The sequence below is a fragment of the Chelonoidis abingdonii genome, chromosome 1 (assembly GCF_003597395.2).
Source record: "Chelonoidis abingdonii isolate Lonesome George chromosome 1, CheloAbing_2.0, whole genome shotgun sequence".
Taxonomy (NCBI): domain Eukaryota; kingdom Metazoa; phylum Chordata; order Testudines; family Testudinidae; genus Chelonoidis; species Chelonoidis abingdonii.
The window spans coordinates 233594329-233608507 of record NC_133769.1 but is presented as its reverse complement, the minus strand read 5'-3'; the positions used below and the strand labels follow the sequence as shown (position 1 = coordinate 233608507).

Sequence of the window (14179 nt, the reverse complement as noted above, 5' to 3'; positions counted from 1 at the left end):
TAGCGACCCTCCCTTAAATATATTAAAAGGTGTTTTTAATTTATAACACCATTATAAATGCTGGAGGCAAAGCAGGGTTTGGGGTGAACGCTGACAAATTGTGCCCCTCCCATGTAATAACCTTGTGACTCTCTGAGGGGTCCTAACTCCCAGTTTAAGAGCCCCTGCACTAGAAGGAAGGGTTTGTGTGTTTAATAAGGTAACATTTAACTACAGTGAAACTTCAGAGTTAGACAGTGTAGGAATGGAGGTTGTCTAACTCTGATTCAGCAGCTTACACTCCAGGCCAAGTTTCAGCAGCAGCTAAGCTCCCTACTCAACTTGGTATAAGTTTGCAAGCTTGTCTTCTTGCCAGCAGATGGGGGGTGTGTGGGGGAGGAGAGGAGGATCAAGGGCTTAAAAGGTGTGTCCCCTTCCAGGCAGGGGCAGTGGTGAAAGCAATGCAGACCCCCACTGTTCTACTGACTCAAGCATGTGGGGATGGGGACAGGCAGCCCAGATGTACCTATCCTGAAGATGCAATATAGGCATAGTAGAGTATTTATTTATTTATTTAGTTATTTATTTTTTACTCTGCTGCTGCCTGATTGGTTACTTCTGGTTTCACATGGCATCCAGTAGCCTGGTGAGTCTATAAATCTGGTGTTTGTATCTTTGAGGTTCTACCATATACCACAAGAAAAGCCCTATAGTCTCTCTCATGAATTCTCAGCAAACAAAGGAACTCTTTAGGCCTATAAAGACTCATTCAAACAATGTGGGGGTATTTTTTAACAAAGGAATGGGGGATTTTAAATCTGAAACAATACATATACAAACTAGCCCTACTGTAGCTGTACACTAAATACTACTGAATTTAAAATTGAAATTAAATCAGCTCATACAGTTGATCACTTCTAAAACAGTTCCCCATCTGCTATGTACATAAGTTAGAATGAAATAATTGCCATTGGAACTCGAGACTGGAGTGAAAATAGATTCAAACTAACTGTTTAACATTACTTCATAACTAAGATAAGCAATGTGCTAAGAAAATAATAGGTGCAGCCTATAATGAGAAGAGTTTTTTCAAATAGATTCCAAATGAGAAATCAGTCTCCCAATATCAAAACAAGACTGGTTTTCCCACTTATACTGACTTTCTTCAAAAGTTTAAGATTAAATTGTCTTCAGAATCTCTACCTGTTGGTTTCAGATATGGTATGGCTACATTAGAAATTTCAGAGCACTGCCGCGGCAGCGCTTTGAAGTTTGAGTGTAGTCAGAGCCGCAGCGCTGGGGGAGAGCTCTCCCAGCGCTGCTTGTAAACCACATCCCTTATGGGTGTAGCGTGCAGCGCTGGGAGCCGTGCTCCCAGCACTGCCGCCCTGATTACACTGACACTTTACAGCGCTGCATCTTGCAGCGCTCGGGGGTGTTTTTTCACACCCTTGAGCACAAAAGTTGCAGCGCTGTAAAGTGCCAGTGTAGCCAAGCCCTTTTACATCTACTATGATACAGCAGCCTGGTGAAAACAGAGCTTTATTATACAAGTCTATAAGCAACAATGGAGCAAGGATGTCCTTAAGGGGAAAAAAATAAATCTTTTACCACATCTTAAAATGGTCTCTTTTCAACTCATTTGTAGTATATGTGCAGTTGAAGTGTTCACGCCATGCAATGTCATAATTTTATTTGAAAGAAACAGCAGGACCTCTATCTTCCATTGTTCCTGGGACATTTTAGAAATAAACAGTTCTTAAAAAATGAGGATTGGATCAATATACAGCTAAAACAATTTAACCAATTTAAATGGACAATGCAAAATGTTTCTGAAACAACCAGGTCTTCAGTCATTTGAGGTCTTCCACATATTTAATAAGCTAATGCCAAGAGAAATCAGTTTATATAATGTGCAAAATAATGGACATGTACTGTAAACTGAACCAAAGTATCTTAGCATTATCTGCTTTCTATATTATGCTATTCATTTTAAAATTATTCAATATTTTGGAATGACAGTATAAAGATACCCTGTTTTCAAAAGTTACTCTATTTTGTAGTGCAGAATGGTCTAAACTCTGCCTTGCACCCTAGACAACCTTAAAAAATATTTCAAGTTCCCTATTCAGGAGGGTGCTTCAACACTCAAATTCTATTTACTTCAGTAGAACTTAGGTATATGATTAAGTGCTGTCTTGAGAAGAAATAGCTTAAGTTAGTGAAGAATGTCTGTAAATCTTTTGATAGATACTCTTTATTCCTTCACAATGTGCAGGTATAGGTTTTTTGCATCAACCATGCAGTACATTGTTCAGCAGTTTTGATCTTAAAAAAAGCTGAGAGTTGCTGACTTACTGGAAAATCATATTGCAAGGTCTTAATTGCTAGCCCCAGATGTTTCTTTAACCACAGCATTCTGGGATGCATCTCTGTGAGCTCACATGACAGGAAGAGGGGCGAATTAGTCTGGTATTGTGTTGTGCAAGAGTTTCTTATTTAAGGACTGTGACAAACATAGCAAGCTTTAATCTTACTAAGTTAACGTATTTCTCCCTTTAGACCTAACAATTAAGAACTTCCTTCTTTGTGCTAAGTCATACAATTGTGAAATATACCGCCCCCCCACACCCCCAAAAACACAAGCTTTTCTGCATTTAGATCTGACTTCTGTCCAACAGGCTCCATAAACAGAAGAGATCCACTTTTCATCTCTGCATTGATAAGGCAACCATGATACACTGATGCCTCTAACTTTGGAATACAGCAACTGATTTGCCACCACTGTTTAATACTTTAACACATGGCAACTGGAAGGATTTTTATAGTATTTCTCATAACCCCAAAAGCTTAATTGGTTTTTAGTTGTCACTGGAAAAAAAATTATGGGGCATCTAGTTTATCTTAAGTCTTCAAAAAGATGTCAAACATGCTGAAAACATACCAGGTTATTTAAGTTAATTACAGTTCAGATATTCATGAAGATACAATGTCTATTAAAGTATTCAGCTTAAAAGATGTTTTTTCCCAAGAAATTGCACTTTTCTGTCAAATGCACTCGATCGAACAGGAGAATTGGGTTCATAGAATGGATTCATTGCAAACTGAGAAAAAAGGAAAGACTCATCAATAAACAGATTGTTTTGAACCACGGAGAAATAATTAGCATTCTTCAGCTCTTAGAGAACAAATTACTAAAAGCTCTACATTGAACCTTAGCACCAGTTTTTAAGCAGAAATCCATATTGTGACTGAGCATTGCTCTGAGGCTCAGCTGACTTTCTTCCTCTCAGTGTACTATTGCAGCTGCTGGAACCATTTTAATAAGACACAATATTTGTTTAAATAAAGACAGTTATCAGACCCCAAGTATTAGTTTTTTTTCCTCCATACCTTATTAATTTGACCAAGCTGAGAGGCAAATCTAAGATGCTGCAATTTACACCTGATGCCTCCCACCTCCATGTGTATATTACAAGAGTTTAGACAAACCGGGGTGCAATCCAGCCCAGTGAGGACCTGTCAACATCTGCCCCACAACTGTAGGTGCCCCACAACTGTAGGTGCCTCACAGTGCTTTCTGTTGTAGCTCCCAAGCTGGTCCACTCACAAACAGCAGACAGGTCACACCCTGAGTGTTTGTAGAGCCACAGCCTTAGTCCTGCAACTCTAACCCCAGCACCCTGCCAGCAACACTTCAGTCACACACTGGCTGCCAGCAGCCTCAGTTACTACCTGCAAGGCAACCCCCAACACACACCTAGTCCTGAATTTCCCTCCCCCAAAACGTGTGTTCTGAAATGTCCAGCCCTCTTCAGGGCAGTTCAGATATTAGAGGCTTGTTGCCCCTGTAAGGGGGTCAATATGTAACTGTTTGCTACTTTAACTGGAGTTACCTGAACAGTTCAGTTTAAACACTGGATTAGTTTTGATTAAAAATAAAAAGCTTAACTACAAAGAGAAACATTTTAAGTAAGTAGAAATATAAGATAGTGAAGTCACAAATGGTTACAAGAAAAATAAAGATAAAATGCTTCCTAGTAGCTAAAATTTAACAGAGTAGACTTGGCTCAAGGTAAAATCCTTACCACACACTCCCAGTAACATCGCTCACTAAAATCTTAAGACAGGATCCTTCCTCCCCCCCTCCCCACTTAGGGTAACCAGGTGTCTGGTTATCAATTGGAAAGTCCGGTCAAAAAGGGGATCTGGCAGTGTGTAGTCAGATGTACTGATGAGACACAAAGTCCAATTACTGCAGGTGGGAGGGAAGTGACAGCCTGTTGTCTGGTCCTGATGCAGTGGCTACTGGGGCAACACACTTGCACCTTGGGCAGCCCCGTTGAGGAGCATGGTTTGCAGGGCTGCAGCAGAGCACAGAGTGTGAGGGCCCATGGTCACAAGGGGCTGCCAGCAGGTATAGAATGAATGCGAACTGCCCTGCCACCAGTGCTTCCCCCGGCTACGTTCTCAGGCAGCTCTGGGGCAGGGAGGGCTTGAACAGGCAGGGAAGAGGGCTACTGGGCAGGCAGCACAGAGGGGGTGGAGGCTGCCATGCAGGAGAGTCATGTCCCAGCTTGCCAGTGGGGCTGCCTGGCTGTAGTGCTCTTCTGATCTGCACTTCCAGGTTGCCTGTTGAAGCTGGGGTTTGCAAGTCCCTTGGGGCTCTTCACACTGGAGTTGAGGGGAGCAAGCAGGGGAAGGGGCCTTGAGGGAAGAGGCAGAGCAGGGTTGGTGCCTCAGAGGAGTCCAGTTTTCAGACATTAGAAAGTTGATCACCCTACCCCCAAAGTCAAAAGGCTGGTTCCTTTGTCATCTTAAGTGAAAGTGTGTGAGAGATCACGGGGATGTTTTTGCCCCTCACTTTTGTAGTCTAGTCCCCCTTTGGTAAAAGAGTCTCTACCGTTTGCTTGCTAACATGCAGATTGATCTGTTCCTGCCCCTCTTCATTACCAACAAATGGCCACCTGACAAGTGGCTGCTCATCAACTTTGATGAAACCGGGTTAGAGGATGTCAGCTTTTCCTTTGTCTTTAAGGAACAGGTTTACTCTCTCCCCAGACTTGTCTGGTAAACACAGAGTCATAATTTCATCTTATGTTCATAACTCTTAGTACACATTGTGTACTTACATTTTATCATATTACTGACCAGTGAGTTATTAGTTTTAAAACAATTCCTCACAAAGCATATTTTATACAAAGATTATTACAACAGCATGTAAGGGGTTAATACAGGATGTATTTAGCCACACAAACTCCCTTAGACTTTCAACCTCTAATGTATCATCTCTAAATTTCACCCACAGGAGTTGAGAAGATGCAATTTACACTATTTTAGGCTCACCCCTAAATTTGGCTCTTAGTGATAATAACTTCACTCAGAAATGAAGGCATCCCTGTGGCCAAAACTGCTTATAATGCTGTGTCAATTAAACCTGCTAAGATCAAGTCTAATAGACACAGTGTTAACTACCCTGGCTACAGGAGCTGGGTCTAGATAGGGCTTCCAGTGTGATTAACTCTAGTACAGCTGCACCTGTGGCAATGATGGGAAATTTTGGAAAGTTTCCCTAATGCAGACATTGCTTAAGTGTATATGGTAGAACACACTTTAAAATTTTACACAAAATCATAAGATAATTCTTACCTTTATATACAAGTCGTAGACATCACTAAAGAAATTTTTAATTCCATCTTCTTGTCTTACATCATGAAGCATAATAAATCTCATATGTGGAACAATTAAGGAAGCAATTTTCCTTCCAAAAATTTAAGATTAACTGTTAGTGACTCCCTGCTCTTCCCTCCCTCCAAGTAGTTTTATAACCAACACTAATTTTGCAAAACTAATGAAAAAATCGGCCATGGTATTTGATTGAGGCAAGCACTCACAGCTCAATGCAGCACATGCTTACACCTGAATCTTATATATGCAAAACAGTGTTCTTTGGAAGCTAGAATTTAAAGAGGGATCTCCAGGCACATTAACTGTAAGGAAGCATTAAATTTCAATCTGTAATTAAACTTCCTATGCTTTTGGGAGCAAGAAGTATTACTCCCTCATTCAAGTCTTTATTTTCTAAAGAATATCCAGATTTTGAAGAGATTTTTTTTTAAAAAAATACAAAGTAATGTTTCCATGTACCTCAAATTAGAATACATTGTCAAACAAATACAATCACTATTTTTACAACACACATGGCAATTAACACCTGATTTCTGATATCCAAATCAAGTCTGTACATCTAAATGACCTGAAAAAACTATACTTTTTTGACTGGATGTCTAGAGACCACCAACAGGCATGTATAGTTCTAGCCAGGCTCTTATCTGCAGGTTTCAAAAAGGGGTTGGAATTAGAGAAAACTGTATGGGCAGGAACAGATCTCTCTCTTGTTCCTTTCCTGGTGTTATCTTTATAAAACTTATTCCTCTGCTCAGGGCAATCTCCCTTAGGGTCTTTCTTCTGCCCACCCCATCCTCCATCCCCCCTCCAGATTAAGATCCATTGCTGCCCCCTCCCACTTAGTCTCATCTTTTTAGAAGTGATCTGCCTCTGACAAACTTCATCCAGATGTTGCGGACTATCTCTAACCTACCTTCCAGTAAAAACAGCAGAATTAGTTCTGCTCTAGAATTGTTTCATTTAACTTATCACTTGCTCGCAAAAGTGAATAAATACAGAGAAAGGATATGCCCTGCAGTGACAAAAGCAGAAACAAACCATTCATTAAACTTGTCCACTGTCTTCAGGTACATGTTGTTAGACAGCCACATGTTCTCGTCTACTAGGTCAAGAGCAGCATGAGCTATGAACTGGTTGAGATGACGATGATCATCCTGATATGGAAAACAGAATGAGCTATTTCACACAAGTAAAATCTAAATAAGAATAATCTACCAGCTGCTGTAATAGCTGTACATTTTCTTACAGTTTGTACCCTCAATCTTTCTTCTGCAAGATATAACATGGTCTTTAATGAAATCCAAACACAATAAGATATATTCCCAATACTTCGGTGTCAGAAGTGAAAGACACTAGGGCATCAGAAAACAGAAGAACTAGGGTTTTGTTTTTAATATAGTCCATGTTACCGAAAGTATTGTGCAGTAGATCCTAGGATTAAATATCACAGGTGTAAATAAGTGCAACTCCCTCTATGATAAATAGGAATGGCATTCACTTAATGCCACAGCAGAATTCGTCCCTAACAGTGCAGTGACTATGTAAGTAAACACAATTACATGCTTAGCAGTAGTTCTCTCATCCTAGAATATTAAAAAATGGGTTACTGAAAAGAAGAGTTGGCCAAGACCATTCCCTAAGTGTCCAACAGTTTAGAAACTGTGGCTGTCCTTCCAGCATACCCTATACTGAAGGAATACTGCTCATATGCTGCTGTTGCACCCACAGGTCTGCTCCTTTCCCTGTGGTTTTCTCCATTTTCTGATCTGCTCACGTATTATAGGAAGTAGTAAAATTTGGAAGGGAAATCGATTCATTGGAATCAAAGAGTATCATCCTTCTTTCCTTCCCAGCTAGTGGGAGGAGGAAAGAAAAAAAACAGAAGGGAGAAAGTGCCCTACTTTACAGCACAGAGTATGGCCAATATATGGGGCTTATCTCTTGTTTTCTGAAAGTGTGCTGTGGAACCTTTAGCAACCACTAAAGACAGGCAGTAGGGTCCTTGGCTTAATGTCTTATCTGCAGGTCTGCATTTAACAGCAGTCCACCTATCTACAACTACGCTTACTTGTCATTACTGAACCAAATCGTGGAATTTACAAAGCCAAATTCTGTGCTGATTTACAATAACATTGTACAAAAACATTTACCTCAATGAGATTTTACAGCCTGCAACTCTGTGCAGAATTTGTTGGTCTATGCAAAGTGGTGTTATCCAGAAGCAGAGGCTATTTGCCAAGAGATACCAGTATCATTGGTTCTCTCTACTTCAGTGCAATTATGTTCTCAAGAAGTTTATAACTTACTATTAAAATGTGACCTGAGATTATGCTTGCCTGGTTCAAACCATTTTAATTTTAGAGTACAAAAAATGAAGTTTACTCAATTGTCAGATGCATTTCAGCATGACTATACATCTACAAAACTCTATCTTAGGATATATTGAAAATATTAATCAATACAACAAATTAAACTCATTATTAAAACCTCTTTTTCATTTCAGCTCTGTACTCTATGCTTTTTTTCCCTTTATGCACCCATCATCATGGTACGTGTGTTCTATCCTCATTGGAGCCATTATATTACACATTTTCTAACCTGTATTTATTTATAAAGCTATTAAATCAGGTCAATTAACACATACATTGGAGACCTTATCTCAGTGTTTTTCAAATTGGGGTCGCTGCTTGCGTAGAGAAAGCCCCTGGCGGGCCGGGCCAGTTTGTTTACTTGCCCCATCCGCAGGTCTGGCCAATTGCAGCTCCCACTGGCCGCAGTTCGCCCCTGCAGGCCAATGGGGGCTGCTGGAAGCGGTAGCCAGCAGTGGTTTCCCCAGGAATTGAAATTAGGGGGAGTGTTCACATTTACAGGGAGGGGTGTGTTAGGATGATACAAATTTAACATAAGAATAATGCAAGTTACACCAAAACGCATAACAGGTCTAGATTTCTAAAAAAATATAAATTAAAAAAAATTAATTTAAATTGACTTTTGAAAAGTAAGGGAAGTCTTCTCATGGATCAGTAACTGGTTAAAAGAGTGGGAATAAATTACTAGTTTTTAGAATGGAGAGAGATGAATAGTGGTATCCTTGAGGGGTCAGTACTGGGACCAGTACTGTTCAACATATTCATCTGGAAAAAGGGGTAAACAGTGAGGTGACAAAATTTGCAGATGATACAAAACTATTCAAGATAGTTAAGTCCCAGGCAGACTGCGAAGAGTTACAAAAGGATCTCACAAAACTTGGTGGGCAACAAAATGGCAAATGAAATTCAATGTTGATAAATGCAAAGTAATGCACATTGGAAAGCAATCTCAACTATACATACAAAACGATGGCATCTGAATTAACTGTTAACATTCAAGAAAGAGATCTTGGAGTCATTGTGGATAGTTCTCTGAAAACATCCACTCAATGTGCAGCAGCAGTCACAAATGCAAACAGAATGTTGGGAATCATTAAGAAAGGGATAGATAATAAGAAAATATCATATTGCCTCTATATAAATCTATGGTACGTGCACACCTTGAATAGTGTGTGCAGATCTGGTCACCCGTCCTAAAAAATTTATATTGGAATTGGAAAAGGTACAAAGATAAGCAACTAAAATGATCAGGGGTATGAAACAGGAGGAGAGATTAAAATGACTTGGGAATTTTCAGCTTAGAAAAGAGATGACTAATGGGGATATGATAGAGGTCTACAAAATCTTGACTGGTGCAAAGAAAGTGAATAAGGAAATTTTTATTTAATCCTTCACATAAACAGAAGAACTAGCAGTCACCCAATGAAATTAATAGGCAGCAGGTTTTAAAAAAAACAAAAGGAAGTACTTCTTCACACAATATAAAGTCAACCCAGGGAACTCTTGCCAGGGGATGCTGTGAAGACCAAAACTATAACAGGATTATAAAAAGAACTAGATAAATTCCTGGAGAACAGGTCCATCTGTGGCTATTAGCCAGGATGGGGAGAGGGATGCAATACCATGCTCTGAGTGTCCCTAGCCTGTTTGCCAGAAGCTGGGAATGGGCAACAGGGGATGGTCACTTGATGATTACCTGTTCTGTTCATTCCCTCTGAAGCACCTGGCCTTGACCACTGTTGTAAGACAGGGTACTGGGCTATATGGACCATTGGTCTGACCCAGTATGACCATCTTATGTAAAAATTAATTATAATAATAAAAATGTTTAGTACAGAAACTCCCCAATAATGACCTCCCAAGATAGCAACAATGTGAGATAACAACCTTGGCAAATAATGCATTTTAAAAAATCTTGGCCTACTAGGAACATATTTATATAAGTTTCCATTCCCAGTCACAAATCTAGCATTCTGGAGCAAAGTGACTAAAATATAGTCCAACAAACAAATGTTTATTTAACATGCCCCTCACTTTTCCCTCCACCGCACTCCACTCACCGGCGTTGTCCTTGGTCAGTGGAGACTCAGAGTTCAGAGGTGCTTTCACGTGAGTACACCAAACTCAGAGGTTCAGGTAGCTTTCAAGTGAGTCACTTCAGGTGGAGGACAAGAGTGCACCTTGCTTGTTCTCCAGCATGTCACATGTTGTCTGGCCATGATTTTGCGGTCTTGTGCACCTGTTCACTACACACCGTTGTTGCCAATGGCCTGCGCAGTCACCTTTGCTGCTATCCTGCCACATGTGCCTCTGAGTGGGTTCTTGAGGTTCCACCAGCTTCAGGATTTCGCTTGAGCTCTCGTGGTGGATCATGCTAAGTTGCAGGTCTGGGCGTCTTCTATACAAACACTTGTACCACGAGGACACTGTCCCAACAGGAGTAGCACTTGACGATTGTCGTGGATTTCAGCTGTGTGGTCACTTACAAGCAAAAGACTATCTATGGAGCCTAATCAGCTCTGTCTTTAAACAGTGGAGAGGGACAGGTCCCCACCCTCTCTCTTGATGCCTTCAAATCATCACAGGCTAAGTACAGTTCTACTGCCCTTTACTCATACAATAACAACAACATTTCATCCCCCATAGCCCCCACATTCAAGTGGTTTGTAACCCAACCCCATCCAAAAATCTATCACTTGGACAACACAGCTGTTTGCTGGATACCTAGATAGATTAGCATCAGAGGGGTAGCCGCGTTAGTCTGAATCTGTAAAAGCAGCAGAGAATCCTGTGGCACTTTATAGACTAACAGACGTTTTGGATCATGAGCTTTCATGGGTGAATATTCACCCATGAAAGCTCATGATCCAAAACGTCTGTTAGTCTATAAGGCGCCACAGGATTCTCTGCTGCTTTTATAGGTACATTAGGTGTGAATGTAAATATAATCTGGCCCTGAAGCCTTTCCCTGCAGCCCCAGCTCATCGCTAGCTGTCAGGGAGAGCTCATTTTGACTTTGCTTACAAATCATCATTTGAAATTATTAGGTTGGCCAACATCACCAAAATTAATGCACTGACATCATAAAAAACAACAGCTGTATAAGGCAGCAAGGAAGCGAGTCTATGTTCATACTTTTCAATCTATTATACTTTTTCAGATACACATTTTATCATACACTGTATAAGCTTTTAAAGTGTGTATTAATGTTTCAGTTTAAATTCAGATTTCCAGTCACTAAATTGGTATGTAACTACCTCACAAAACTGGGGGGGAGTGTAGGGAAATCACTGGTGGCCAGTAAGTCCCTCGGCTTGCGCTGCTTCCAGCAGCTCCCATTGGCCTGGAGCAGTGAACCACAGCCAGGGGGAGCCGCGATCGGCTGGACCTGCGGACAGGGGCTTTCCCTACACAAGTGGCGACCCCAGTTTGAGAAACACTGCCTTATTCAGCCCTGACCCAGTTTAAAAAAAAATAACCAGGATTATCATTCAAATAGAAACTAAAGCCAGTGGTATTAACTTTGTGCTGTAATATTAATATTTAAAAGTCAAAAAAAGATTAGAGTAAAACTCAAAAAACTTAATCCTCTGCACTATCCTCCAGAACAGTGAATGACATCATATAGCTGCAGTATGGAGGTGGTGAGATAAATCAAGGCTAGCATGTAACATACATCAAGCAGCAACTATAAGTAGAACTGTACATACTTGATTTAAAACAGAATCTCTGAAGATACAGAAATGTATGTGTTCTGGAGAGACAGAATGGTCCGGTGTTTAATGCACAGAAAGAAACAGGAGCTATGGGTTCTACTTCCTGCTCTGCCAAAAGTTTTCTGTACAAGCAGTAACAATACTAGTTACCTCACAGGGTTGTGGTGAGACTTTAATAATTCATGTTTGTAATGAATGTTCATCAGATAGAAACAGCTATAGATATACAAAGTATTATCAAAATCTACAAACCTTGGACTCCACTTTTCCAGAAGGTAGAAATTCCATTTCAAATACTGGATTATCATGATGACCAACTATTACAAAGTAGAAACTTCCAGACATTGTCTTCAAAATAATGCCCTTTCCAAGAAAGAAGAGACATGCTTTACAATTGCTTCCAGACACATGAAATGTAAATGCATTCACAAAGATCCTAAAAAAGAGTCAGTTAATACAAAATCATATTGTGTATTAAGAAAAAACCATGTCAAATAGTTTAGGTAAACAAGTTTTTATAAAAGTTTTACAAATTTAAGACATTTTTATATATTTAAACATTCCATTGCAATCTAATTCTTACAAGATTTTGCTAGCATACCACACCCTGAAGTGTAGTTGGCTAGTAATGACAACCAAAAGTGGAAGTAAATATGGACCTGCTCCAGCGGTGACTAATGATATGCTTTGTTTTAGTGCAATATAGTTCCACCTATTTCAAGCCACTAACAGTATATAAAGTCAAGCAAGCACTGAGTGAGTTGTTGCAAGATTGGGGCCTAATCTATCTTTTATCCAAAAGTGTGAAATTCTAGTTTGGTAATAAACAAGACAATAGCACAGGGGTGGCCAACCTGAGCCTGAGAAGGAGCCAGAATTTATCAATGTATATTGCCAAAGAGCCACAGTAATATGTTACAGCCTGCCAGGAGCTCCCTCACCCCATTCCCAGCGCCTCTCCCCACCCCCACCACCCTGCAGATCAGCACTTCCCATCCCTCCTGATAAGTAGTTTCCTGGCATGCAGGAGGCTCTGGGAAGGAGTGAGGGCCTGGCAGGCTGAGGGAAGAGGGTTGGAAGGGACTTAGTAGGGGCCGGGCCTGTGGCAGAGCCAGGGGTTGAGCAGTGAACTCCCCCTGGCAAACTGGAAAGTTGGTGCTTGTAGGTCCAGCCCTGGAGTTGGTGCCTATATAAGGAGCCACATATTAACGTCTGAAGAGCCACAAGTGGCTCCGGAGCTACAGGTTGGCCAGCCCTTCAACAGCGCGAAGCAAAAGGGGCACTGTCCGTTTGCAATCTCGCCAGTTTCAAAGGTGAAAGTTGCTACCTGCTCTACCTTCCCCTTCCATCGTTTCACAGCCACGTGTGCCTGTTCCCTTGAAGGCTCCGCTGTCCGCGAAAGCTGCAGGAAAGACTCACGCTCCCGGGACTGAGGGGAGGACCACCGAGCAGCTGACACCCACCCGGGGCACGCAGGCAGAGAGAAAGGGGCTTCAGAGGGAGGTGGGGCGTTAGCGGGACAGACTAATCTCTCTAACTCTCCACTTCCGCAGCCCCTCCCCTGCCTCGCGGGAGGATAATTCGCGGCCGGTGACAGACGCGGGCCAGGGCGGCCCAGTGCAGCAGCCAGCCGCTGCCCCCTCCTGCGGGGAAATGGGGGGCAGGGATTGTGAGCAGCGCTAGGTACCACGGGGGGGAGGGGACTGTGACATTTCCACCGCCGCTCCTGGCACGGGGAGGGGCGCAGATCAGGCCTCAGTCCGCCCAGACGCTCGAGGGGGCAGGGACCCCCCGGCCGCTCACCCGCTTGTCCAGACGCCGCTGCACCGAGCTGTCCTCCCCGAGTCCCCAAACATCCGGCGCGGGCTGATGGCGTCACCGCACTCTGCTATCGCGAGAGAGATCGAGCACAGTCGGTTCTCGCGAGGGTTCCGTCAAGGGGCGGGGGCGGGGGCGGGGGCAGCGGCGGCGGTTGGTAACGGCGGGGGCGGACTGAGCCGCAAAGCGGCGATTAGCCTAGTTCGGAGGCAGCTGCCGTTGCCGCCTCTCCGGCTCAGCGAGGTGACTTGCGCAGTCGCGCACACTTCCGGCCACCAGCCGCTCCCTCACGGGGAAACCCCCTGCCGGGACTGGCGGGGCCGAGGCTCCTGGATTGACGTATCGGGTGCAGGGCCCCGAAATCACCGGAGGGGGCTCTAGGCGGCCGCATCTCCGCGGTGTCAGCATGAGCCCGCTCCTCCGGCCGTCGCCGCCACTGGGAGCCGGGCCCCACGTAGCCGTTACCGGTTCCTAGGCTCAGGCTGGGCCGGGCTGCTAGTTCCCCTGACTCCGGGAGCTGGGGCTTTAGCGAGACACGGGACACGCGGTGAAACCGCGGCGCTTGTCCAGGCCCGCGGCAGCGACTTCCCCCTACCCAGCTGATATTTC

At 42.8% G+C, this 14179-nt stretch overlaps 2 protein-coding genes across 3 annotated transcripts in view; one reads left to right on the top strand and one right to left on the bottom strand.

Moving 5' to 3' along the window:
• Positions 1–2218: 2218 nt before the first annotated feature.
• TRAPPC2 (trafficking protein particle complex subunit 2) lies at positions 2219–14138 on the bottom strand. 2 transcript variants are annotated; one of them, XM_075060460.1, is made up of 5 exons: positions 14130–14138; positions 12005–12116; positions 6679–6821; positions 5629–5716; positions 2219–3083 (listed from the first exon to the last, which is right to left on the bottom strand). In XM_075060460.1, the coding sequence occupies exons 2-5, from the start codon at positions 12095–12097 to the stop codon at positions 2985–2987; spliced, it is 423 nt and encodes a 140-aa protein (XP_074916561.1). In that variant the 5' UTR covers positions 12098–12116; positions 14130–14138; the 3' UTR covers positions 2219–2984. The 2 variants fall into 2 exon arrangements, with proteins under 2 accessions (XP_074916561.1, XP_032651813.1); XM_032795922.2 differs by lacking the exon at positions 14130–14138 and adding an exon at positions 13556–13708 and having other exon boundaries at positions 5629–5714; positions 6677–6821; positions 12005–12115.
• OFD1 (OFD1 centriole and centriolar satellite protein) overlaps positions 13777–14179 on the top strand; it is a 65061-nt gene continuing 64658 nt past the window's right edge. The window contains exon 1 of the mRNA XM_075060442.1: positions 13777–13813. The gene's annotated coding sequence lies outside the window, so the exon portion shown is untranslated. The remainder of the gene's footprint in view (positions 13814–14179) is intronic.

Coding starts and splice junctions, on each gene's coding strand:
- TRAPPC2 (XM_075060460.1), bottom strand. CDS start 12,097: ATGTCTGGAAGTTTCTACTTTGTAATAGTTGGTCATCATGATAATCCA. Junction 6,822..12,004: donor CTGGAAAAGTGGAGTCCAAG/GTTTGTAGATTT, acceptor TTTCCATATCAG/GATGATCATCGTCATCTCAA. Junction 5,717..6,678: donor TCTGCTTTTGTCACTGCAGG/GCATATCCTTTC, acceptor CTTAATTGTTCC/ACATATGAGATTTATTATGC.